At 48.2% G+C, this 24,969-nt stretch overlaps 3 protein-coding genes across 3 annotated transcripts in view; 1 reads left to right on the top strand and 2 right to left on the bottom strand.

The window, feature by feature from the left end:
- Nucleotides 1-282: 282 nt before the first annotated feature.
- On the bottom strand, nt 283-13,714 carry LOC146257983 (uncharacterized). The gene is made up of 15 exons (XM_084673353.1): nt 13,293-13,714; nt 9,056-9,087; nt 8,393-8,425; nt 7,841-7,915; nt 6,578-6,664; nt 6,368-6,414; nt 6,218-6,270; nt 5,276-5,502; nt 4,656-4,903; nt 3,800-3,925; nt 3,465-3,600; nt 3,293-3,337; nt 2,693-2,761; nt 1,338-1,631; nt 283-1,157 (listed from the first exon to the last, which is right to left on the bottom strand). Exons 1-15 carry the CDS (start codon nt 13,340-13,342, stop codon nt 1,129-1,131), a joined length of 1,551 nt encoding a protein of 516 aa, XP_084529479.1. The 5' UTR covers nt 13,343-13,714; the 3' UTR covers nt 283-1,128.
- A 5,272-nt stretch (nt 13,715-18,986) lies between these two features.
- c15h3orf80 (chromosome 15 C3orf80 homolog) lies at nt 18,987-20,799 on the top strand. Its single transcript, XM_084674904.1, has one exon. It carries the CDS (start codon nt 19,523-19,525, stop codon nt 20,204-20,206), a length of 684 nt encoding a protein of 227 aa, XP_084531030.1. The 5' UTR covers nt 18,987-19,522; the 3' UTR covers nt 20,207-20,799.
- A 3,305-nt stretch (nt 20,800-24,104) lies between these two features.
- Nucleotides 24,105-24,969, bottom strand: part of ift80 (intraflagellar transport 80 homolog (Chlamydomonas)) — a 35,129-nt gene continuing 34,264 nt past the window's right edge. Inside the window, exons 19-20 of the mRNA XM_084674003.1 lie at nt 24,968-24,969; nt 24,105-24,869 (exon numbers count right to left, since the gene is read on the bottom strand). The exon at nt 24,968-24,969 is cut by the window's right edge and continues 122 nt beyond it. Coding sequence (XP_084530129.1) covers nt 24,759-24,869; nt 24,968-24,969 — 113 coding nt within the window. The 3' untranslated portion in view covers nt 24,105-24,758. The remainder of the gene's footprint in view (nt 24,870-24,967) is intronic.

Raw genomic sequence — 24,969 nt, forward strand, 5'->3', positions numbered from 1 at the left:
TTGAGTCTATTTATTCCTATTTGAGTTTCGGGAACTATTTATGTGAGATTATTTATATGAGGATGTTATTTATTGGTCTGTTTTTATTAAAGTATTCATTGCATTTTTACCTGAGGTGTTTGCTTCTATTTATATTCATGAGTAATGATACCCAATATCTCCACACTCGTATACAATATAATTACACTATACATAAACTAACGTTAACAGGTACAACCCCACATGTTTACACTAGCACAAAACATTCACCATGGTTCACAATTCAAACTAAGATGTAGAAAAACATGTTTTATTCAGTATAGTGACGTTCCTCAACTTGTACAGAACTCTGATAAAGGCCCTGAGGTGTGACATCACAATGACATCACAATGACATCACAAAACGTCGAATGATCACAGCCGGGGTTTAGAGAGAACTTGCCGTCTCAAACTCAACACTCATACATACTTTCAAACAGCATCAGATGCCCTGTACATGGTATTACACAACATTATGACATCACGATGTCTCATCTTTTTGCTTTTCATCTGGCAGCACATCGATTTCAAGGAATGATCAGTAAAAATGTAAATTGTAAATAAACATGGTCGACTCTCCCACGTGACCTGCGTTCCTCAAATAAGATTGTTTTCCCAGACAGGAAGTGTGTGTCACATACATTTGTGTCATGTCCTGTGTAAAGATGAAGATAAATCTAAATTAAGAAAACATATCTAAGATTTCTTCTGACACAGAATCTCATTGCTCAGTGCTTTATTAAGCTGAGCTGAAGAACACAAACAAAATATATAAAAGACAGAACGTTAACAAAGAATATCGTAAAAAATGTAAAAAAAAAAATATATATACAGTTGTATTTATTTATTAGCTACTGTTGTTGGTCCCTTGTCTTGTAGAGTTTAAGTGGTAATGCCTTGACTAAGAAAGATACAACACCACTTATAGGAAGTACGAAGTGGGGGGAGTCAGGATTATAGTGCAATACTAGTCAGGGAGCCTGACTGACCAGCCACAAGCTTGTCAGTGGAAACCTACATCAGAGGTTCAGGGTTCAAAAGTCCCTTCCACTGGTTCTCTGTTTCCTTGATGAGTCCGTAGGGGGCGGGGCTTAAATGGTCTGAGGTGTCTCATTTGTCAGCTGGGTTGTCCATCATTTCTGAAGTGGAACGAGACAGACATATATTACTTAGTGACCAGTCTGAATCTTCTGTGTGTGAATGTGTGTACATGTGTGTGTGTGAATGTGTGTACGTGTGTGTGTGAATGTGTGTACGTGTGTGTGTGTGTACGTGTGTACGTGTGTGTGAATGTGTGTGTGCGTGTGTGTGTGTCCCACCCTGCAGGGTCAGCAGCACCTCTGGAGCCAGGTCTTCCAGCTCCTCCAGGCTGCTCCTTAGCTTCTGTAGCGAGGCGTGCCCCTGCTGCCCCTGCTGCCTCCTCCACTCCTCCAGCATCTTGAACTTCTGCATGGTGACGTCCTTCTCCCCGGCCTGCAGCTCGTCCAGGTGTCGGCTCCTGAGGCCCAGGAAGATGCCCACCTGCCTCCACTCCTTCCCCAGCCGCCGAGCCACCTGAAGCAGCTGCTTATCTGTCACCTCTGGGCGCCGGGCCCTTGCCGCCAGGCAGCCGTCTGGACACACCACAGTGCCTTTTCATTTAAAAAGTTATGGTGTTTACACTTTCCAGTGTACATAAAACAACTAATGTAGATCTGGGTGTTTTTGCACCGTATGTTAAACCATATGTTAAAAACTTGGGTGTGGTATTGGATAGTGCCCTAAAGCTTGATGGACAGGTAAATCAAGTTGTGAAGGCAAGCTTTTACCAACTCCGAACCTTGGTTAAAATGAAGTCTTTCCTCTCTTTCGCAAATTTTGAAAGAGTCATACATTGTTTTATAACAACAAGGCTGGATTACTGTAACTCGCTGTATCTGGGGATCAGTCAATCATCCATTAACCGCCTCCAGGTCGTCCAAAATGCTGCTGCCAAAGTTCTGACAGGAACTCGAAAACGTATACATATAACTCCGGTCCTTCAGAAACTCCATTGGCTGCCGGTGAGCCAGGGAATTAATTTTAAAATCTTGCTTTTAGTTTTTAAATCAATAAATGGGTCAGCTCCGTCCTACCTCTCTGACTGGCTGACAGCCCATCAACCTACAAGAGCTTTAAGATCTGCAAACGTAGGCCTTTTAAGAGTTCCGAGATCGAGACTAAAGACGAGAGGAGATAGAGCATTCTCTATTGCTGCTCCAAGACTTTGGAATAGTCTTCCTCTGGACATTAGAACAGCGCCTTCCTTGTCCGTTTTTAAAGTGAGTTTAAAGACCTTTTTATTTGATGTGTCCTATAGGGAAGAGTGTTGATGCAGTTGTCTTGTCTGTATGTATCTGTTGTCATATCATGTCTGTATGTATCTGTTGTCATGTTGATTTTAGCACTCTGTATAGCACTTTGGTCAACGAAAGTTGTGTTTAGTTGTGCTTTATAAATAAAGATTGATTGATTGATTGATTGATTGAGTGTTTAGACGATAGCTGTCATTTAAGAGGACTTTAGATGATCGTTTTTAAGGTATTTAAAACCATAGTGTCGAAGGTACGTAAGATGGTAGGTAGGAGAATACAATTATAACAACGTATTCATTCAGCAGACACCTGTGATCTGCCTAGTAACAGAGGATGGTCACCTGACTCATCTGTCCAGCGGGATCTCTTATTGGTCATTTCCTCTTCCGACGTGCTACTTCTCTTCCTACCTATAGGAGGTCAGAGGGTCACAGGAGAAGTCAGAGGGTCACAGGAGAGGTCAGAGGGGTCACAGGAGAGGTCAGGGGGTCACAGGAGAGGTCAGGGGGGTCACAGGAGAGGTCAGAGGGGTCACAGGAGAGGTCAGGGGGTCACAGGAGAGGTCAGAGGGGTCACAGGAGAGGTCAGAGGGTCACAGGAGAGGTCAGAGGGGTCACAGGAGAGGTCAGAGGGGTCACAGGAGAGGTCAGAGGGGTCACAGGAGAGGTCAGGGGGTCACAGGAGAGGTCAGGGGGTCACAGGAGAGGTCAGGGGGGTCACAGGAGAGGTCAGGGGGTCACAGGAGAGGTCAGGGGGTCACAGGAGAAGTCAGAGGGGTCACAGGAGAGGTCAGAGGGGTCACAGGACAGGTCAGAGGGGTCACAGGAGAGGTCAGGGGGTCACAAGAGAAGTCAGAGGGGTCACAGGAGAGGTCAGGGGGTCACAGGAGAGGTCAAGGGGTCACAGGAGAGGTCAGGGGGTCACAGTCTTGTTCTACCCACTGAGGGTCTGTTTCTTCTCAGGCTCCACAGGGTCCAGACAGTCTTCTGTGGAAGAACAAACACACAGACAGTTCAGACACACACACACACACAGCCAGGTCAGACACACACACACACAGACAGGTCAGACACACACACACACACAAACACAGCCCTCCCCTCAGGTACACACCCTCCCTGATGTAGGTGGACCAGATGGTCTGGTCTGACTCTCTCTCCATGAGGGACAGCTTGAAGGGGGGGGAGTGATCAAAGAACACCTCGAAGTACCCCTTCAGCTTGGTGACCGCCAGCGTAAAGGACAGTTCCTGTAACACACACACACACACACACACACACACTCTTTAGAACACCCACAGGTCCTACCAACACACACACTGTTCAGAAACACCCACAGGTCCTACCAACACACACACTCTTTAGAACACCCACAGGTCCTACCAACACACACACTCTTTAGAACACCCACAGGTCCTACCAACACACACACTCTTCAGACACACACACCTCCGGGGTTATCTCCCCCTCTGGCTCACTCAGCAGGCGGTACGTCTTCTCATCCAGGCTGCAGGTGGGAGGCTTGTCCACCTTCTGGAACTTCCTGTTGGAGCTGCGCACTTCCTTTCCTATGTCCTGGACCCAGAACGACAGACAGTTATACTTCTATTATGATGATGATGACTGATAGGCTGACTAGGTGAAGGACAACAAAACAAGAGTGAGATTGAAAAAGAAAGAGAAAGTAATAGACAACAAAAGAGAGAGAAACAGAAAGGAAAAGAGATAGTGAAAAAGAGATAAAGAGACAAAAGATAGAGAGAGAGAAGTAAAGGTTCAAAGGAACAACAATCTATGTTCTGGAGGCTAATGACAGAAATGTTTCCTCCTGGTCAGTAACCAGATGAAAGAAATAATTGAACAAAATGCCCAAACTATTACTAATACACTAAACATTTCCCTGGTTGGGTCATTACAGATAATATGTGGAAGACACGCATTTTATGTTTAGGCAACATTAGAAACCAGACCACACTGAGACGATTACACACACACACACACAGACACGTTCACACACATGCAGACACAAACACACACACACAATTTTAGGAACTGGTTCTTAACCTTAGAAAGACAGTGAAAACTTTGCTGTGTTAATAATATTGGAAAGTTATGTCTGAAAGTTATGCCTGACCGTGGTCGATAGCCTGCTGCTATAAAGGAAACGCTTACACACACTAACACACACACACACACTAACACAGTAACACACACATGCTTACATACACTGCATACTCACACACACACACATACACACATCATGTATACACACACACTCTCTCACACACACCCCCTAACCTGTCACCTTGATGTCTGAGGAGTTGTTAGGGGCTAGGTAGACTCTGAAGCAATGTGCCTTGAGGCCTCTCTCCCGGTAGAGCAGGACCACAGCATGGTGCCGCAGGGCGGGGCTGGCCTGGGCCACAGGCCCCACGGGGGACAGGGACGACACACACCACTTGACGTGGCTGCCGGAGTGATCCACACATGGCTCCATCAGCGGACGGCCAGCCTTCAGGTGCAGCACCCTGAAGGAGACCTGGCTGTCTGGGTCTGGGGGAGGGAGAGGGAGGGGGAGGAGGAGGGGGGAGGGAGAGGGAGGGAGGGAGGGAGGGAGGGAGGGAGGGAGGGAGGGAGGGAGGGAGGGAGGGAGGGAGGGAGGGAGGGAGGGAGGGAGGGAGGGAGGGAGGGAGGGAGGGAGGGGGAGGAGGAGAGAGGAAGGAAGGGAGAGGGAGGGGGAGGAGGGAGAGGGAGGGGGAGGAGGGAGAGGGAGGGGAAGGTGTAGAAAGGGAGGGGGAGGAGCCAGCAACAGGGGAAAGTTAGTCCTCCTAACAACAACGTGATTCACAGTGTGTTATTGTAGAATGTGGAGTTTCGGTGCAGCATGGAGACATTCAGGTCAGTTCTAGACAAAGCTCTCCTCACCAGCAAGGCAGAGGGTGTGTGGGAACTGGATGGACTTGAGCACAGTCGAGTCTTTGTTGACACAGTCCACGTTGAAGATGGGTCCGGCGCAACTCCAGGAGTCTGTGAGGAACTTTCCAAACTTGGACCAGGACAGGATGGAGTACCTCAGCAGAACCTTCTCAGACACCTCAAACACTAGACCTGTCACCGAGCACTGGAACACCCCCTCAGCCTCCAGCTGTAGCCTGACACACACACACACCACACACAGAGGATGGATGAAGGGAGGATGGAGGGAGTGCAGTGAAAAATATCTCCAACTAATTTCCAAGTTAAGAACAGCAATGGAACTCAGCAATGTTTGATGCAAAATGTTTATTGGTCGTCAAGGTGACACAAACTCCAACAAACGTGAGCAAGATCCCAGGATCACACTGGAACTCTTCTCTGGATATTTCACTTATATATTTACTCCGTACTATTTTGCTATTGGTACTTTTCTGATGGTCACAGATTCTACACATCCGCGATCAATTGGTCCCTTGTTCTGTTTTTTAATTTTTTTTATGTTTTTTATACAAAGACTCCCAAGTCGGGGTGGTACTGATCATGAACCGTGCAGCTGTAGATACTGGCATAGAGCCATTCTCATTTCATTTGAAATCAGATAATTCAATACTCATAACCCATCTTCATCATTTCAACAGTGTGATGTCAAATTCCATGTCAGGAGGGAGGGAGGGAGGGAGGGAGGGAGGGAGGGAGGGAGGGAGGGAGGGAGGGAGGGAGGGAGGGAGGGAGGGAGGGAGGGAGGGAGGGAGGGAAGGAGGGAGGGAGGGAGGGAGGGAGGGAGGGAGGGAGGGAGGGAGGGAGGGAGGGAGGGAGGGAGGGAGGGAGGGAGGGAGGGAGGGAGGGAGGGAGGGAGGGAGGGAGGGAGGGAGGGAGGGAGGGAGTACTCACTGCATCTGTCCTCGAGCTAGCATCCTTGGGGTGACCCGCTCACCTCCAGGGTTCTGGACACACACATAAACACACATGTCACTTCGGGTAAAAACGTCTGCTAAATTAATCTAAATGTAACATTACAAAAACGATAAACTGTAAACTCACCTGCTGAATAGCCTTGCATTTCTCACAGCAGGACTGGAAGCCCACATCTGTGATGATGAGAAAAGCAGGGTTATCTAAAACTATTTGGATCTCTTAAAGTACTCACTGTGGTTAAACAACTGAGTGTTAAACGTGAGTATGGTGTGGTTGTAAGAGCGAGGAGAGCGGGGCAGGTGTGATGTGTGAACAGGACCATGCTGATGGAGCTACCCTCTCTGCTGGAGTCTGCAGGTCTTGAAGCTGCTGGTCTGGAGGCAGTAGGGCTGGAGGCAGTAGGGCTGGATGCTGGGGCAGCTTCTGCACAGGAACAGAGATACATTAGTGAGATCTTATGATTACACAATAACTACACTATTATATACTACTGAACTGTACTATGAAATAGGATACTATTATACAAACAATATTCTACTATACTATATTGTACTATACATTTCTATACTGTAGTATTCTATGTTCTAATACATTATCCTATACTATATCATCCTGGACTATACTATACTATATTATACTATTCTACTGTGTGCTATAGACAACTCTAGACAAATATCCTATACTACACAGTATTATACTATACTATACTATTCTGTTTTCTACAATACTATACCATACTGTACTTTACTATCCTATACTACACTGTATTGTACTATACTATCCTATACTATATTGTATTCTACAAAACTATACTATCCTATACTACACTATACTGTATTCTACAATACTATATCATACTTTACTATACTATCCTATACTACACTGTATTATACTATACTGTATTCTGCAATACTAGACCATACTGTACTATACTATACTACACTGTACTATAATATCGGAGACTAGAACCTGCTCCCTGATGAAGAGAGAGAGGAGACTAGAACCTGCTCCCTGATGGAGAGAGAGAGGAGACTAGAACCTGCTCCCTGATGGAGAGAGAGGAGACTAGAACCTGCTCCCTGATGGAGAGAGAGGGGAGACTAGAACCTGCTCCCTGATGAAGAGAGAGGAGACTAGAACCTGCTCCCTGATGAAGAGAGAGGAGACTAGAACCTGCTCCCTGATGAAGAGAGAGGAGACTAGAACCTGCTCCCTGATGAAGAGAGGGGAGACTAGAACCTGCTCCCTGATGAACAGAGAGAGGAGACTAGAACCTGCTCCCTGATGAAGAGAGAGAGGAGACTAGAACCTGCTTCTTGATCAAAATGAAGAGAGGGGAGACACCGACACAGAGAGGGAGAGTGACAGGGAGAGACAGAGAGGGAGAGACAGAGAGGGGGAAAATAATAAGGAGAGGGAAATACAAAGTGAGAGACGCAGAGGGAAGTAGAGACAGAGAGAGAGAGATTAATGAGATCAGATGAAAGAGAAGCCTAGACTAGAGATTCACAGCTTGAGGTAGAGATGTGAAGGAGGGATGTGAAGGAGGGATGTGAAGGAGGGATGTGAAGGAGGGATATGATCTTTGAAGGTCCTCACCACAATTCTGCTCCTGCTCCTCCTGCTCCTCCTGCTCCTCCTCTGAGCTGTCCTCTGTGACCGTCCCAGTGGTCTCTGTCAGATAAACACACCACACGGGCTGCAGATCATTAGAAGCCATCATCTGAGAGGAGATTTAAGTGTATGGTTAATTTTAATGGTTATTTATTTATTATAATGTATTATATGGTTCAAAGATTCAGAGATGAGGTGTCTCTTGGAATTGGTTGGAGAAAGCATTGCCTGGTGGAGGGTGTGAGGATGAGGGTTAAGGTGAGGGGTGAGGATGAGGGGGTTAGGGTGAGGATGTGGGGGTTAGGGTGAGGATGTGGGGGTTAGGGTAAGGATGGGAGGGGAGAGGATGGGGGTGAGGATGTGGGGGTTAGGGTGAGGGATGTGGGGGTTAGGGTGAGGATGAGGGGGTTAGGGTGAGGATGAGGGGGTTAGGGTGAGGATGTGGGGGTTAGGGTGAGGATGGGAGGGGAGAGGATGGGGGGTGAGGATGAGGGGGTTAGAGTGAGGGAGTGACAGGATGAAGGTGGTTATGCCTACCTGATCCACTCTGATCACTGTCAGCCAGGTGACCTGTAACAGAACAGTGTGTTTCACTGGAGGAAGGATGAGGTGATGAGGACAGCAGGGTTACTGGAGAGACCCTTTCATAAGACTTTGTAACACACTATTTAATGACAGCTCCTAGGTACCTACTGTGTTGATACAGCATGTATATGGCTGCATGGAAGTTAGTGTATCTTAATGTCAAGTGTAACTAACAGTTCCCTCTCATCACCTGTGCCCCCTTCTACTAGTGCTTACTGCCACCTTGTGGAAATGAACTGTACCAGCACCCAGACACAGAGCTTGCAGAGAGAGAGAGAGACAGAGAGAGAGAGAGACAGAGACAGAGAGAGAGAGAGAGAGAGAGAGAGAGAGAGAGAGAGAGAGAGAGAGAGACAGAGACAGAGACAGACAGAGGGAGAGAGAGAGAGAGAGAGAGAGAGAGAGACAGAGAGAGAGAGAGAGAGAGAGAGAGGGAGAGAGAGAGAGAGAGAGAGGGAGAGAGAGACAGAGAGAGAGGGAGAGAGAGACAGAGAGAGAGAGAGAGAGAGAGAGAGAGAGAGAGAGAGAGAGAGAGAGAGAGAAAGGGAGAGAGAAAGGGAGAGAGAAAGGGAGAGAGAAAGAAACAGACAAACAGTCAGACAGTGTGGTATTTACCTTTCTGGTCTGGCTCTGGGATGTGTCCATCCCTGCAGGGAGGGAGGAGAGATGGAGGGAGGAGAGATGGAGGGAGGGAGGAGAGATGGAGGGAGGGAGGAGGGATGGAGGGAGGAGGAGAGATGGAGGGAGGGAGGAGGGATGGAGGGAGGAGAGATGGAGGGAGGGAGGGAGGGAGGAGGGATGGAGGGAGGAGAGATGGAGGGAGGGAGGGAGGAAGGATGGAGGGAGGGAGGAGGGATGGAGGGAGGGAGGGAGGGAGGGAGGAGAGATGGAGGGAGGGAGGAGGGATGGAGGGAGGGAGGAGAGATGGAGGGAAGAGAGATGGAGGGAGGAGGAGAGATGGAGGGAGGAGGAGAGATGGAGGGAGGAGGAAAGATGGAGGGAGGGAGGAGGGATGGAGGGAGGAGGGATGGAGGGAGGAGGAGAGAGGGAGGGAGGGAGGAGGGAGGTAGGGAGGGGGGGAGATGGAGGGAGGGAGGAGAGATGGAGGGAAGAGAGATGGAGGGAGGAGGAGAGATGGAGGGAGGAGGAGAGATGGAGGGAGGAGGAGAGATGGAGGGGGGAGGAGAGATGGAGGGAGGAGGAGAGATGGAGGGAGGGAGGAGAGATGGAGGGAAGAGAGATGGAGGGAGGAGGAGAGATGGAGGGGGGAGGAGAGATGGAGGGAGGAGGAGAGATGGAGGGAGGAGGAGAGATGGAGGGAGGAGGAGAGATGGAGGGGGGAGGAGAGATGGAGGGAGGAGGAGAGATGGAGGGAGGAGGAGAGATGGAGGGGGGGGGATGGAGGGAGGAGAGAATATATGTTTGAAAATAATAACACTGTTGTGAGGGTGCAGCAGCAAGCCTGGCTCTGTTACACCATACGGATTTCCTTTCTGACAAGCACACACACAAAAGGAGGAAGTGTACAAGCACACTAACACCCACACCTGGCCTGGCCCTGACAGAGTTTATCTCATATTGACAAATCACACAGGAAGAATGAGTTCTACACAGGCAGCAAAGAGTGTCAAAACTACAACCTGACTTTACGGTTCTTACTTCTAGCTCCTTCTCTCTCCTTTGTTGAAATATAGTGCCTCGGGCGATCAACACCAAGACAAACATGATCCAACTAGGCCTGTCGCGATAGTCAATATATTGACTTATCGCACGGTATATGGAAATGAGCGCAATAATTTTTGGTGCTGCGATATATTGCAACTGATCATTTTTATAACAAATAATGATTACATTAATTTTTACATAAGAACGAATGTCACCAACATTTTAGTCGATCCCGCTGCCTCAGTCATCTTGTCTGCTTTTTGTGTCGAAAGCGTAGGCGGGACTAGCATCTCCACACACAGAGCGGACACCGACAGGTGAAGGCGTGAACTCACTGCGTTATAAAGTGTTCTGTTTCGTGACATCTACAGCTAGTTAGGAAGAACAAGTTAAAATGGACTTGGTTTCAAAGCCGCAATCTTCAGCTCCGGTGTGGGAACATTTTGTCTTTAAGCCGAATGAGATGAGAGACAATTAACGTCAACGAGGCGGTATGTCAACTTTGTTTAAAAACAGAGGCAACTGACCTAACATTTCACCTAGCAATACATAACTGTCTATCCCACCCAGTTTTTCAACCTGTCAACAACAACTGCAGCTGGAGCTGGAAAGTGGTCTTCCATACAGTTCTATTACAGATGCCTTTTCCCGAAAGTGCAAATGTAAACGTGACAGCGCGAAATGGCGCACACTCACGGATAGCGTAACTCGCTATATAGCCAAAGAGATGCAGCCATTAAACACGGTCCAAAAAAACAGCATTTACAAATAGGCCGCAAACTTTTGACAAACACAGGGCTGCCAACTCTCACACATTGGCCGTGAGACACACGCATTCCAACCATTTCACACGCTCTCACGCCACACCTTGTATATCTCAAGCAGAAAAAGTAAAACACCAACCAAGCAAGTAGCCCTGTTAACGTTGTAAACAGTAAGGGATGATGGAGTGAAGCGACATAGACGCGCGAACAGCCATGAAAACTCACCTTGGGGGGGGGGGGGGGGGGATCATTATGTAATCAGTGACATAAAATTGACATAAAATTACAATTGACGTATGTGCAATAATATCGTTTATTGCAATTAATTTTGGTGCAATATATCACACAAGAAAAAGTAGTTATTGTGACAGCCCTAGATCCAACATGCTCATAGATTCCAGACAGATTATGTCATTTCATTTGGCAGACACTTTAATTCAAAGACACGTACGAGGGGGGACTTGAACCTGGGAACTCTTGACCTGCAGGCAAATGCTCTACTGTTCCACTGAGCTAAAGCCATCCTCAGTTAAGAGCTAGAGATAGTTATCTCTCAGTGTGGTCCAGGGCTGAACAGGAAGTGGTTTCCTCAGGCAGTTGTTCAAGTCTAGAGGATCAAGGTCACCTCAACAGACCAACAACAGACACCCAAGTCAACACGAGTGTCATGTTTAAACATTAAATACACGTCTCCGTTCTCACTCTCCCTTCATCTCTCTCCACCTCCTTCCCCCGCTCTTCTTCCCTTTCTCTACCTGTCTCTCTCTCTCCCTCTCTCCTTTGCTCTACCTCCCTCACCTCTCCAACTCTTTGCATGTACCACACGGTCATTTTCATACAAAGCAAAAACAACAAGCTGCGCCCTCTCTCTCTTCCTCTTTGTCTCCCTCCATCCTGTGGCACAAGGCCACCATCTCACCCATCTCCCACAGACCCACAGAGAAACAGGAAGAGCCAGTGAACAGAGATAAGCTGTAATCTGGTACAGAGCTGGTGATGGGGGAATCCACGGTTTACCGTCACTCACCAGACAGCATACTCCCAACTGTTAAGGGATTCATGTTTGACATTGCATTTCATATCACGTTTTTGCTTCACGGTAGCCTACTGTATCTTATTGTAGTTTAGATGTATAAAATGTAATGTAATCTAGTAGCCTACATTAAAGCACAACTAAATAATTGTATCTCTATACTAAAACATCGTTGTTGTGCTGTACGTTTAATAAACAATTAATTTTGTACTACATCTAAAGCTCTGACATTCAGAAGGGTGTGGCATGAAGGTGTCTGGTTTATTACGGGACTTTTCCACTCTTCACAGACGAAGGCGGCTCGGCAAACACATGACAACAACCCCCCTAAGGACAGGTACCGGTTTCCTCTTCTTACCGTCGCTGCCTGACGGCCACAGTTACTTGACACACAACCCAAGCGCCGAGGAGAGAGAGGGTGTGGTACCGAGAGCATTCTGCCGTTGATAATCATGTTTTACTCAAGTTGTAGCAACACGGTAACACCGGTTACTGATCTTTGACTCGGAATCTGTCTACAAAGTGAACAAACAAACCCATAGTAGTTACAAACGAACGGACATTAATTCAGTTTTGGATTCAACATCTATTACATTTATACAGGCTGTTGGATATCTCTGTAATAGCCTACCAATAATTACAGTATCCTGAGACTGCCTCGACAATGAAGGACGCATTATAAATATATTGCATTAGGCTTATTATCCTAGTCGAAGACTGTGATCGTTTAAAAACGTTGAAACGCGTTTCAGTCCGGCCGGCTCGGGCTCATAGCTGCATCAGCATCCGAGCAGGTGGTCTTTGTTTCCAGATGATAAACCACGTTATGTGTCCCTGTTTGTTAACGAGGATGGACATAGTTAGGCTACAGTAGCGTCATGTTGGTTATGCATCGATACAACAGCTAGGGCACGTGCGGTGCCTTTATGGAACGCAAACAAAGATACATCTCTGTAACATTTTGTAATGAAGGAATAACTTAGTTTATTAAGGAAACTCCTCTGCCGACGTGTCTCGACAATCTAAAACACGTCTCTTACCGGCTGAGAGTGGGATCAAGCTTTTTGTTTTAATTCATGTTTTAATGAGAAACGTGTGTTAGAGACGGTTAAAGATGCAGCTGTAAACTGAAAGCAACAAAGAGATAATGGCGCCTGTCCGTCCTCCTGCTTTTAGTTTATGTTTCTAATTATGCAAAATTTCAGTCTATTTTGTTTTGTAGCCTATAGTACGTCAACAAAGTTAAACTAATTTCAACAACAGATTAGCGTTACTCATCACCCAGCAAATTGAAGCAATGTCTGGGATTCGCATTATAGCCTACCACCTTTTCGGCTGTGAAGTTAACAATTGTGGATTTTCAGTATAACCGTGCAGCGTTGCTTCTTACCCCTCTTCCAGGCGGCATGAAGACCCCAGACTGGCCATCTCTGCCACCATCCTGTTGTCTCTCCGTGCAGGATCGGATGAACCGGTTATATTCCGTGATAGCGCCTTGTGTCACCTGTCCCTTTAAAACTGCAACCATGCAAACCGTCAACCACGGTTGAAATTATGTAAAGAGGTCAACATGATTTAGTGAGTCCTCGTGGTTCACTTTGTCATAGTAGGACGCAGTCTTGTTTTACGCATTCTAGTTGTGTGTATTCAAGTTTAGGAAAGTCTACATCCTTTTTGCAATATGTTTAAATAGACCTTTCAAAAGGATTAGTCGTAGGCCTTTAGATCTTCCGAGCAACAACAACACGCTATTTTATAGAAGGTAATTATGTTGTCATTATCAACGGAGGGAATTTGACACCTAAGCTCATCTTGCTGATCTCACAACATTTATGTCGTCGGCTGTTTACATGATAACGCGAGGTTTTGATATAGAGATCAGTCCAGCGGGGCGAGACCATCATTGGCTCATTCTAAAGGGCGGGATAATAAGGCCCGCCTCCGAGGACAGTGCTCCTGTATTAAAGCCAATGAGAGGGCAGCAAATATACTTTTAATTAATAAGGGATATAAATATTATATACATTTTAAATAATGTATATAATATAAATAATTTTTAGTAAGCGAGTCCACTCAAACGTAGGCCTACTATTAAAGGGACGATTTATGAAATGTACGGGTCAGCAAATTTAATTTCCAAATTGAGTATGTTTAAAGTGAATGTATAGGCCTATATGAGAACATGCATCCACTGCGATGTTCTTCTAACCTGGGTGTATTTTCTGATCCTTTCGAAAGGGAAAATGAACGACACATCTGCGTGTAATACTTTGTCATACCACCAGGTGTCGCAACGCGCAATATAAACCATTTCTCCAACTGCGCTGGCAGCAACATCCTAATCTACAACCTCCACACACACGCACGAGCGCAAGCACGCACTCACACACAGGACAACCCAACACTGCTTCCCAGAATAGATCAGCGCAGCTCTCTGTCCACAAAACTGGAGATGAGAGTTGTGAGGAAAGACCTGCTCACATTTCTGTTTACAACTTCTCTCCTTCTCCCATCTCTCCTTCCATCCATCTCTTCTTTCCTCCATCTTTCCTTCCTTCATCATCTCTTAATTAGTGATGGTGTGTGTGTGTGAAGATCTGCAGTAGACCTGAGCTTCCAGAGATGGGCAGACCTGGAGGGGGTGGTGCTTCTGAGAGATGGGCAGACCTGGAGAGGGTGGTGTTTCTGAGAGATGGGCAGACCTGGAGAGGGTGGTGTTTCTGAGAGATGGGCAGACCTGGAGAGGGTGGTGTTTCTGAGAGATGGGCAGACCTGGAGGGGGTGGTGTTTCTGAGAGATGGGCAGACCTGGAGAGGGTGGTGTTTCTGAGAGATGGGCAGACCTGGAGGGGGTGGTGTTTCTGAGAGATGGGCAGACCTGGAGGGGGTGGTGTTTCTGAGATGGGCAGACCTGGAGAGGGTGGTGTTTCTGAGATGGGCAGACCTGGAGAGGGTGGTGTTTCTGAGATGGGCAGACCTGGAGAGGGTGGTGTTTCTGAGATGGGCAGACCTGGAGAGGGTGGTGTTTCTGAGATGGGCAGACCTGGAGGGGGTGGTGTTTCTGGGGGATGATGCTCCCTGAGAGGACCCCAGTACACTCATCTCTCCAGAGTCCTCCAGATCCTCCACTGGCTCCTCCTCCCACAACACATTCACTTTAAAGTCCTTCTTCTTACTCACAAAGCCCTTCACAACCAGGCCCCCCGCTACCTCACCGACCTGCTTCACCACCACACTCCCTCCCGCTCCCTCCGTTCCTCTGATGCCAACCTCCTGTCCACCCCACTCAGGACCAGCACTGAACCTGGGGTGACAGAGCTTTCTCCATCACCGCTCCCTCCCTCTGGAACTCACTCCCCAAACCCATCAGAGACCGCACCAGACCTGTCAACTTTTAAATCATTAGTCATAACGCACCTTTTTAGATCTGGTTTTAATGTGTAATTAATGCTGTGATTTTATATGATGTCCTTGTTTTATGTTTATTTTAACCATGTACAGCAACTTTGAGAGCACTGAAAAGCGCTATATAAATGTATTATTATTATTATATATCTCTCTGTCTCTCTCTCTCTCTCCCTCACTCTTGCTCTTACTCTCACTCCCTTTCTCTGTCTCTCCCTCTCTCACTCCCTCACTCTCACTATCGCTCTAAATCCCTCTCTCTCATTCCCTCTCCCTCTCTCACTCTCGCTCTTACTCCCTCTCTCACTCTCGCTCTTACTCCCTCTCTCACTCTCGCTCTTACTCCCTCTCCCTCTATCTCTCTCTCACTCCCTCTCTCTCTCACTCCCTCTCTCACTCTCACTCCCTCTCACTCTTACTCCCTCTCTCACTCTTACTCCCTCTCCCTCTATCTCTCTCTCCCTCTCACTCTCACTCTTACTCCCTCTCCCTCTATCTCTCTCTCCCTCTCACTCTCACTCCCTCTCCCGCTATCTCTCTCTCACTCCCTCTCTCCCTCTCACTCTCACTCCCTCTCCCTCTATCTCTCTCTCACTCCCTCTCTCACTCTCACTCCCTCTCCCTCTATATCACTCTCTTACTCTCTCTCTCCCTCTCTCTCTTACTCCCTCTCTTCCACTCTGTTTTCTTTACTGGATCTCTCAGTTTCTCTTCACAGGACTGCATCCATCATGGACATCTCTTTCACCCCTTGCTCCCTCTCCCCCCCTCACACCTTCTCTCCTTCCCCCCCACCCTCCCTCCCTCTTTTGTTTGTCTCCATCTTTCTTTGTTCTCTGAGTCTCTCTGTGTAATGTCGACAAATAGTCACTAAATGTGCATTTGCACTCTCCCTCCCTCACTGAATTCTCTGTCCTCTCATCCCCTCCTTCTCTCATGGTTCTACAGCTGGAGGGCTTGAGGTCTCCACTGTCCCAGAGGGCTGTGGCTCAGCAGGAGTGGTGGGCGGTGAGCAGAGGCCATTTTTGGTCTTAAAACTGGGGGTGCAAAGGATAGTGAATTACTACTTTTTGCTTACAAAAACATGCTCAGAATCAATGCTAGATCTTAACATTTAAAATGAATCATTAGAAAAATGAGACAAATTCTAAAAACATTTCATTGTTTTTTTACATTAATTTGAAAGTGTAAATTATAATCAGAGACCAGCAGGGATCCGAGACCAGCAGGGATCATATCCAGCAGGGGGATCTGATCTGAGACCAGCAGGGATCATATCCAGCAGGGGGATCTGATCTGAGACCAGCAGGGATCTGATCTGAGACCAGCAGGGATCTGATCTGAGACCAGCAGGGATCTGATCTGAGACCAGCAGGGATCTGATCTGAGACCAGCAGGGATCTGAGACCAGCAGGGATCTGATCTGAGACCAGCAGGGATCTGATCTGAGACCAGCAGGGATCTGATCTGAGACCAGCAGGGATCTGAGACCAGCAGGGATCTGATCTGAGACCAGCAGGGATCTGATCTGAGACCAGCAGGGATCTGATCTGAGACCAGCAGGGATCTGAGACCAGCAGGGATCTGATCTGAGACCAGCAGGGATCTGAGACCAGCAGGGATCTGATCTGAGACCAGCAGGGATCTGAGACCAGCAGGGATCATATCCAGCAGGCATCTGATCTGAGACCAGCAGGGATCATATCCAGCAGGCATCTGATCTGAGACCAGCAGGGATCATATCCAGCAGGCATCTGATCTGAGACCAGCAGGGATCTGATCTGAGACCAGCAGGGATCTTAGACCAGCTCCTTCTGTGGAAATATGAAAGCTGCAATTCATCACCACAGACACACCCAGCCATGCAGGGATGACTGACTGACTGCAACACATTGTATCAAATTAATGGACACGCGCTGTACGTTTATTAGGGTAATTAATTCAGGGTAAAATGTCTCTGAGTGCTGTGTTAGCAGGATGCTTGTACAGTTTGTCTCAGGCTGTTGAGTGTGTTACTGATCTTTCTGGATCGTTTTTGATCACTCTACTCGCTCTCCTCTCTCTCGCTACTCTCTCTCTCTCTCGCTACTCTCTCTCTCCCTCTCTCTACTTTCTCTCCCTCTCTCTCTACACTCTCTCCTTCTTTCCCCATCTAACAACTTCCCAATCCACTCTGTTTTTACACACACAGTAGTGCACACACAACCACACCTACACACAAACTCATACATGCCCACCACTACATACACACATGTCCATACAAACACACACCACACATACACCTAGACACCTACTCACACGCACACACGGTCTCTCTCTCTACTCTCTGGAGGTTCAGGAGAAGATGGGGAGACTGGGGAAGGTAAAGGGAGGAGAGAAGGAAGAGATGGAGAGACTGGGAGAGGTGAAGGGAGGAGAGAAGGAAGAGATGGAGAGACTGGGAGAGGTGAAGGGAGGGGGAGGAGAAGAGGAAGACATGGAGAGAGAGAGGAAGAGAGAGAACATATAAAGGCTAGAGAAGCAGAAATGTAATTTTCCGTGATAAAAAATCCCCCACAAAAGGTGCAAAGTTTGGGCTTTACCTCAGTCTATGAAATGACAAAACAGCAGTGCATCAGATCACCCAGAGTACCCAGCCTGTGCTCTGTGAGGCAGGCCTGACGGCCCTATATTGATTAAACATTTGTTTACCTGGTAAAAAAAGCTTCTCTCCTCGTATCACATCTCCGTATTAGAGCTAGATTACTGGCAGAAATATGATGCTGCATAAATGAGCTCTTCTTTCACTGAATTTCACGTCATAATGCTCCGGTAATTGAATTTGACGCAGTGTGCATTAGGGACGGTGGAGTGTGTGTGTGTAGGGGGGGGGGGAGGGGGGTACAAGCTACAAGATACAGGACAAACAAAACAAGATGGTCGGACAATTTTCAATGACTTGTTTTAGATTCTATTGTATGTTTGAATGGCTCACCTGGTCTTGTGCCAATAAATCGAGTTACCTGTGGAAAAAGTTTTTACATTTGATTCATTCAGCAGCTTCTTTTATCCACAGCGCCATAACAGGAAGTAGAGCGTTAAATCAGGGATCAGAACAGGAAGTAGAGCATTAGATCAGGGATCAGAACAGGAAGTGGAGCGTTACAGCAGGGATCAGAACAGGAAGTGGAGTGTTACAGCAGGGATCAGAACAGGAAGTACAGCGTTACATCAGGGACCAGAACAGGAAGTGGAGCGTTACAGCAGGGATCAGAACAGAAAGTACAGTGTTACATCAGAGATCAAAAGAGCACAGTTCTAACAGTGTTTTAGACGTCAGTGTTAAGGAACAGGCTGTATTCACCTGGAACAGAAGACAGTAAACACCAGCTACCAGGCTGGCAACTATAATGTCTCATCTACAAATGTTCTACCATCTCCTATCAATCACCCAGATGACACAGCACAGGAACAGGCTGCGGGAGCGTTTACTGAGGGGGAAGTTGCATCATGGTTGTCTAGGTGTTATGGTAGGAGTGTACAGTTCAATGGTTAGAGCAATAGAGGTTGCAGGTCTGGTCATCTTACTTTAAAAAAGGACATTTATTTCCTTAGTCATCACCAACCATACATGATCATTTGTAGGTTGTTCCACCCCCCCCCCCCCACCCCCCATATATGGAAACATAGATTGCTCAAGTCCTTGGGTCATTTCAGCCTTCTTAATGTAAAAATTATCAATTATTCAAAGGCAATCGTTTAGGTGACTGTCAGACGTGCATAGGCAGGATTCTTTCCTCCAAGCACCTTCCTCAGTCAAACCCGTCAGTCAAAAACAAGTAGCTGTCTTCATATTCCTGGGCATTGATGGGGATTAACTGACCGTTCTAACTGTGTCTATGTCCAGCCAGATCTGCGGGGGTTCTGTGTCAGTGATGTCAGGATATCTGGAATGTAAAACAAATCCTTGGATTGTCAACTGGTCAGCGCGTAAAGACCAAAGAGGGTATCTTCCACGCGCCACTGGCGGAATAAAGCAACTCGGATAACGGACCCGGAGCACGGGGGATATCCCGTTCTGCACTGCTCATGACAGCGACCACATCTGCACGGGACAGACCGAACATCGCTCATATTTCCTATCATCTTAAGGAAGCACGCACGGGCTCACGCACGGGCTCACGAACGCGCGCAGTTTGCAGAAAGGACGACAGGGACTGTCCGTTATCAGAGTATAATGCCGCGTCTCTCCAAGACGACGTGCATCTTTACCGCCTTCCTGTCCGGGGCTCTAATCTCCGCGTGCCAAGCGGCCCCGAGCTGCGGAGAAGTCCGGTGTGCCGAGGGCCAGCAGTGTTGCCCGCCAACCGTCACCGGTAACGGCAGCGCGAGCCCCACGGTACGCTGCTGCAAGCTTCCCACCAACATCTTCTTCGACAACGTGGGCTGGGTGACACGGAGGTTCTCCGGCATCCTCATCCTGCTTCTACTGTTCGCCATGGGATACTTCATACAGCAGATCATTTGCCCGCGGCAGCGCCGACAACCGAACAACGACAGACCAGACGATCCGTCGCTGTTCCACGTGCATGCCACCGCGTCCCAGGACTCGCTGCTTGACCGCTACTCCGAATACAGCCTGGCTGACTTCACTTCTCCCAACCTACCGACCTACGACGAGGTGAAATACCTACCGACGTACGAGGAATCAATGCAAGAGATGCACAGAGACCGGTCAGATGACAACTTGTTGGCCCAGGATGAGGGCACTGCTCCGGGCAGAGGCAGGGCAGCGGGACCGGGCAGAGGCAGGGCAGCGGCACCAGGCAGGTCCAGGGCAGGACCGGGACTCCGGGATGAGAGACAGGATATGCTGGAAGTGTCAGGGCACAGCACACGAGCTTGCAGGAACTCGGTCTGAGGGAATGACACAATGACACTTACTAGGATAGCCCAAATATTTGTTTTATTTTAATATCAAAAGAAGATATTTGAAAATGCTATAGGCGAATAAATTAAGCTATTGTAAGTGCAATTATAAGTTGCTACAATGAATGTTGTGTCGTATTGAATTTGGGGGTCTACTTGTTGTACGCACGTGATCCTAAATGAGAGGAAAGGAGAGTGACTCTGAGAATAGATTCTACACAATTAGCAGACGCTTTAATCCAGAGCGATGTACAAGAGAGTAGCCTTTCAATAAAACAAGGATCTGAAGCGCATGATTACAATATTTAACGATTAAAATAAGTTAAGTCTTTCTACAGTGACTCTGTAACTCGCGAGACCGTTTTCTTTCCTTTTCTGCTTGAGCCACGATCACCACGATCCTGTCAGCAGGATCTGAAAGCTTATTTATCTTCATTTTTTAATTTCAGTTATATGTGCATGGTTATGAAGGGACAGGTTCGTTGTGGCTGGAGTTTCTCACACTTCGCGCCGTGCCGTGAAGACGTCCTCGCGCATCTGTATGTGAACAACGTTTGGTAACGTCAGCACATCCATTTATTCCAAATCAGTAGGCATCAGCCTGACTGCAGGGTTATCTCTATCAGCCCCCCCCCCCCCCCCCCCACACACACACACACTTATACATACAGACTCACATACAGACACATAGTCCTGAACCTGCAGTCAGCATAGAGGACCTGCAGACACACACACAGACACACACCTACAGAGTTGAAGATGTATCTAGAACACCTGCAGGGTAGAAGATGGGTTGGTCTCATAGACCTCAGAGTGTTTAACTACATAATCAAGACGCTGCAGGTTCAAATCCCCGTAGCTCGTTTTCTGGATAGAAGTGTCTGCTAAATTAACATGTTATAATTGATGTTCGCCTGTAAGGCTAGGAGCCTGACAGGCAGTGTCCAGTTTTGGTATAGAAAGCACTTGCTAAATAAATACATTCTTTTCTTACTTTATGAGTAATGTGGATGATGTCGTTTTATAAGGTTAGGGTGTGGAGAGACCCTGTAGGTCCCAGGGTGGGAGAGAGCAGAGAGGGGGAGAGACAGGAGGAGAGAGAGAGAAGGGAGACAGGAGAAGAGAGGAGGGGGAGAGACAGGAGGAGAGAGAGAGAAGGGAGACAGGGGAGGAGGAGAGACAGGAGGAGACACCATCATGGTCCAGGTATTGATTCACCAGCTTGGCAGACCAAGAGTCTAGGGGCATCTTAATAGCCTTGTGGTTTCGATTTCCAATGTCAACATCGACCTGTTGACTATAGCCTGGGTTGGGCTGGGGGCTGGGTTGGGGGCTGGGCTGGGTTGGGCTGGGTTGGGCTGGGCAAGCTAGAGGTTCCCTGTGGATCTACAGACCTAACACCAGCCCTGCATCTGTGGACAAGATGGGCTGACCAGTTCTCCTGACTGGCTCAAGGTCCCAGTCGTGGAATCAACACGGTTTCCGGTTCAATACCCCAGGTGCTGCCCTCGCCAGCCACACCCTCCTCACCTCAGGACACCCAGCTGTACCACGCTCTGTGGAGCAGGCAGGAACCTGTTAAAGGAAGTGCATCTATCCACTTCAGAACCACAAGAACCAACATTATTTGAAAGAGCCCAAAACCAACAAGTGCCTTCATTAGCGTGGTGGTTTGTGAGGGGGGAGGACGTGGGCCAGCGCAGATGGAGCCAGTCACACCTGCCCACTTCAACATCAATGTTGTGGTTTTTATAGCTGACCCACAGCACAATCACTCTGGTCTAAAACACTTATCAGGATGGTTCTAGATCTCTCTGGTCTAACACACTTATCAGGATTGTTCTAGATCTCTGGTCTAACACACTTATCAGGATGGGTTCAGAGTGTCTAGGTCTACTGAGAAGAACAGGAAATGGATGGATCGATGGATAAATAGATCATTTGTTTGATCATTTGTTCTATCAATCCCATCCAGATCATGGAAGGTATCACAGTGTCTGTGGCCATCATTCTCTCTCTCTCTTTCCCCCCTCCCTCTCACCCTGTCTTTCCTAACCCCTGCCTTTTCGTTTTCTATTTTCTCTCTTAGTTGCTTCTCCTCTCTGCCTGTCTCAGGGTGTTCTGGGACCAGCCCGGCCCAGACCACTCATGTTTCCAGCATTAAAGTTTAATCAGATTGAGTAAAAAGGCTCTACACAGGGAGAAGAGAGCCTTGGATCTGGATGAGACACAGAAACACGACAGCCAGAGTAACCTGACACCTCCCAGTCACACTCAGTCTCCATCTCCTCCTCCTCTCCTCCTCCTCCTCTCCTCCTCCTCCTCTTCCTCCTCCTCTCCTCCTCCTCTCCTCCTCCTCTCCTCCTCCTCTCCTCCTCCTCTCCTCCTCCTCCTCTCCTCCTCCTCTCCTCCTCCTCTCCTCCTCCTCCTCCTCTCCTCCTCTCCTCCTCCTCTCCTCCTCCTCTCCTCCTCCTCCTCTCCTCCTCCTCTCCTCCTCCTCTCCTCCTCCTCCCCTCCTCCTCCTCTCCTCCTCCTCTCCTCCTCCTCTCCTCCTCCTCCTCTCCTCCTCTCCTCCTCCTCTCCTCCTCTAGTAAGCCCCAGAGGGTTCTGGAGCAGCATGACCCAGAGTGTGGGGAGACAGGCAGAGTGGGGAAGGTTGGCCCAGCACCATGTATTCTGTCAATCAGACAACAGAATTATTGTTAATGGTACAGTTATTCAATCCCTGGACGGGGATAGATAGCAGCAGAGCAACCAAGAGAAGATCAATGAGACTAACACTCCTCTCCATCCAGCCCAGTCAGTGTCTGAGAGAAAGAGGCTGTCTCAGAGCAGGGCATGTTCTATCGGTGTTTGTTTGGTGTTGGGTATGTGTACAAATCTACCTGTGTATCTTTGGATTTGTGTGTGTCTGGTGTGTGTACATACATGTTTGGTGTTATATTGTAGTAAGTCTGCGTGTTTGTTTGAGAGGAAATACAGTACATATATAGTGTGATATGAAATGGCAGATTTGAGTTGTTTTCTAGGGTTAATGTGAGTGAATCCTGATCCCTCCCAGATAGCCTCCTCTCTGACTCCACCAGGAGGTCTTCCTCCTCCTCCTCCTCCCTGAGACCAGACTCCACCAGGAGGTCTTCCTCCTCCTCCCTGAGACCAGACTCCACCAGGAGGTCTTCCTCCTCCTCCTCCCTGACACCAGACTCCACCAGGAGGTCTTCCTCCTCCTCCCTGAGACCAGACTCCACCAGGAGGTCTTCCTCCTCCTCCTCCTCCTCCCTGACACCAGACTCCACCAGGAGGTCTTCTTCCTCCTCCTCCTCCCTGACACCAGACTCCACCAGGAGGTCTTCTTCCTCCTCCTCCTCCCTGAGACCAGACTCCACCAGGAGGTCTTCCTCCTCCTCCTCCCTGAGACCAGACTCCACCAGGAGGTCTTCCTCCTCCTCCTCCCTGAGACCAGACTCCACCAGGAGGTCTTCTTCCTCCTCCTCCTCCCTGAGACCAGACTCCACCAGGAGGTCTTCCTCCTCCTCCTCCCTGAGACCAGACTCCACCAGGAGGTCTTCTTCCTCCTCCTCCTCCTCCTCCCTGAGACCAGACTCCACCAGGAGGTCTTCTTCCTCCTCCTCCTCCCTGAGACCAGACTCCACCAGGAGGTCTTCTTCCTCCTCCTCCTCCCTGAGACCAGACTCCACCAGGAGGTCTTCTTCCTCCTCCTCCTCCCCGAGACCAGACTCCACCAGGAGGTGGTGCTGCCTGACAAGCTGTTACACATTGGTGCTGCAGCAGGAACACACAGATACACACACACAGACACACACACAGACACACACACACAGACACACGAACAGATACACACAGACACACACACAAATACACACACAGTGCATTTTCCTCACAGTTTTTATTTTGAACAATTTAAGGCAATTTAAGGCAAGTGTAAAAATATCTATATTGATAAAATAAAACACCCAAACTATCACTGTAAATCCGTACATATACCACTCTGATGAACATGTACAACATCACATTACACACACTAACTGTAACTGGTCTTATATAGTGTTATCAAGACTAAAGGTACATACGGTAGCTTATATCATATTACAGTATACATGTATATATGTTAGAGATGTACAATAAGTAGTGTGTGTGTGTGTCAGTGTGTGTGTGTCAGTGTGTGTGTCAGTGTGTGTGTCAGTGTGTGTGTCAGTGTGTGTGTGTCAGTGTGTGTGTCAGTGTGTGTGTGTCAGTGTGTGTGTGTCAGTGCGTGTGTGTCAGTAAGTGTGTCAGTACGTGTGTGTCAGTGTGTGTGTCAGTGCGTGTGTCAGTGTGTGTGTCAGTGCGTGTGTGTCAGTGCGTGTGTCAGTGTGTGTCAGTGCGTGTGTGTCAGTGCGTGTGTGTCGGTGTGTGTGTCAGTGTGTGTGTGTCGGTGCGTGTGTCAGTGTGTGTGTCAGTGCGTGTGTGTCAGTGTGTGTGTCAGTGCGTGTGTGTCAGTACGTGTGTCAGTGTGTGTGTCAGTGTGTGTGTCAGTGTGTGTGTCAGTGTGCAGGTCCCAGGCTGGTCTTGGTGGAGGTGGTGCCTGCTCTCTCTCTCTCCCTGGCCAGCTCCATCTCCACCTTGGCCTGCACCTTCTCCCAGTCCACCTCCACCTGGGGGGGGAGACCATTTAGTGAAGATACAACATGGCACTGTCCCCATGGCAACCAGCCAGGCAGGAGTGCTGTTACGGTAACGGTTGACCTCTCACCC

The sequence above is a fragment of the Hypomesus nipponensis genome, chromosome 15 (assembly GCF_054491055.1).
Source record: "Hypomesus nipponensis isolate SF chromosome 15, ASM5449105v1, whole genome shotgun sequence".
In the NCBI taxonomy this organism is placed as follows: domain Eukaryota; kingdom Metazoa; phylum Chordata; class Actinopteri; order Osmeriformes; family Osmeridae; genus Hypomesus; species Hypomesus nipponensis.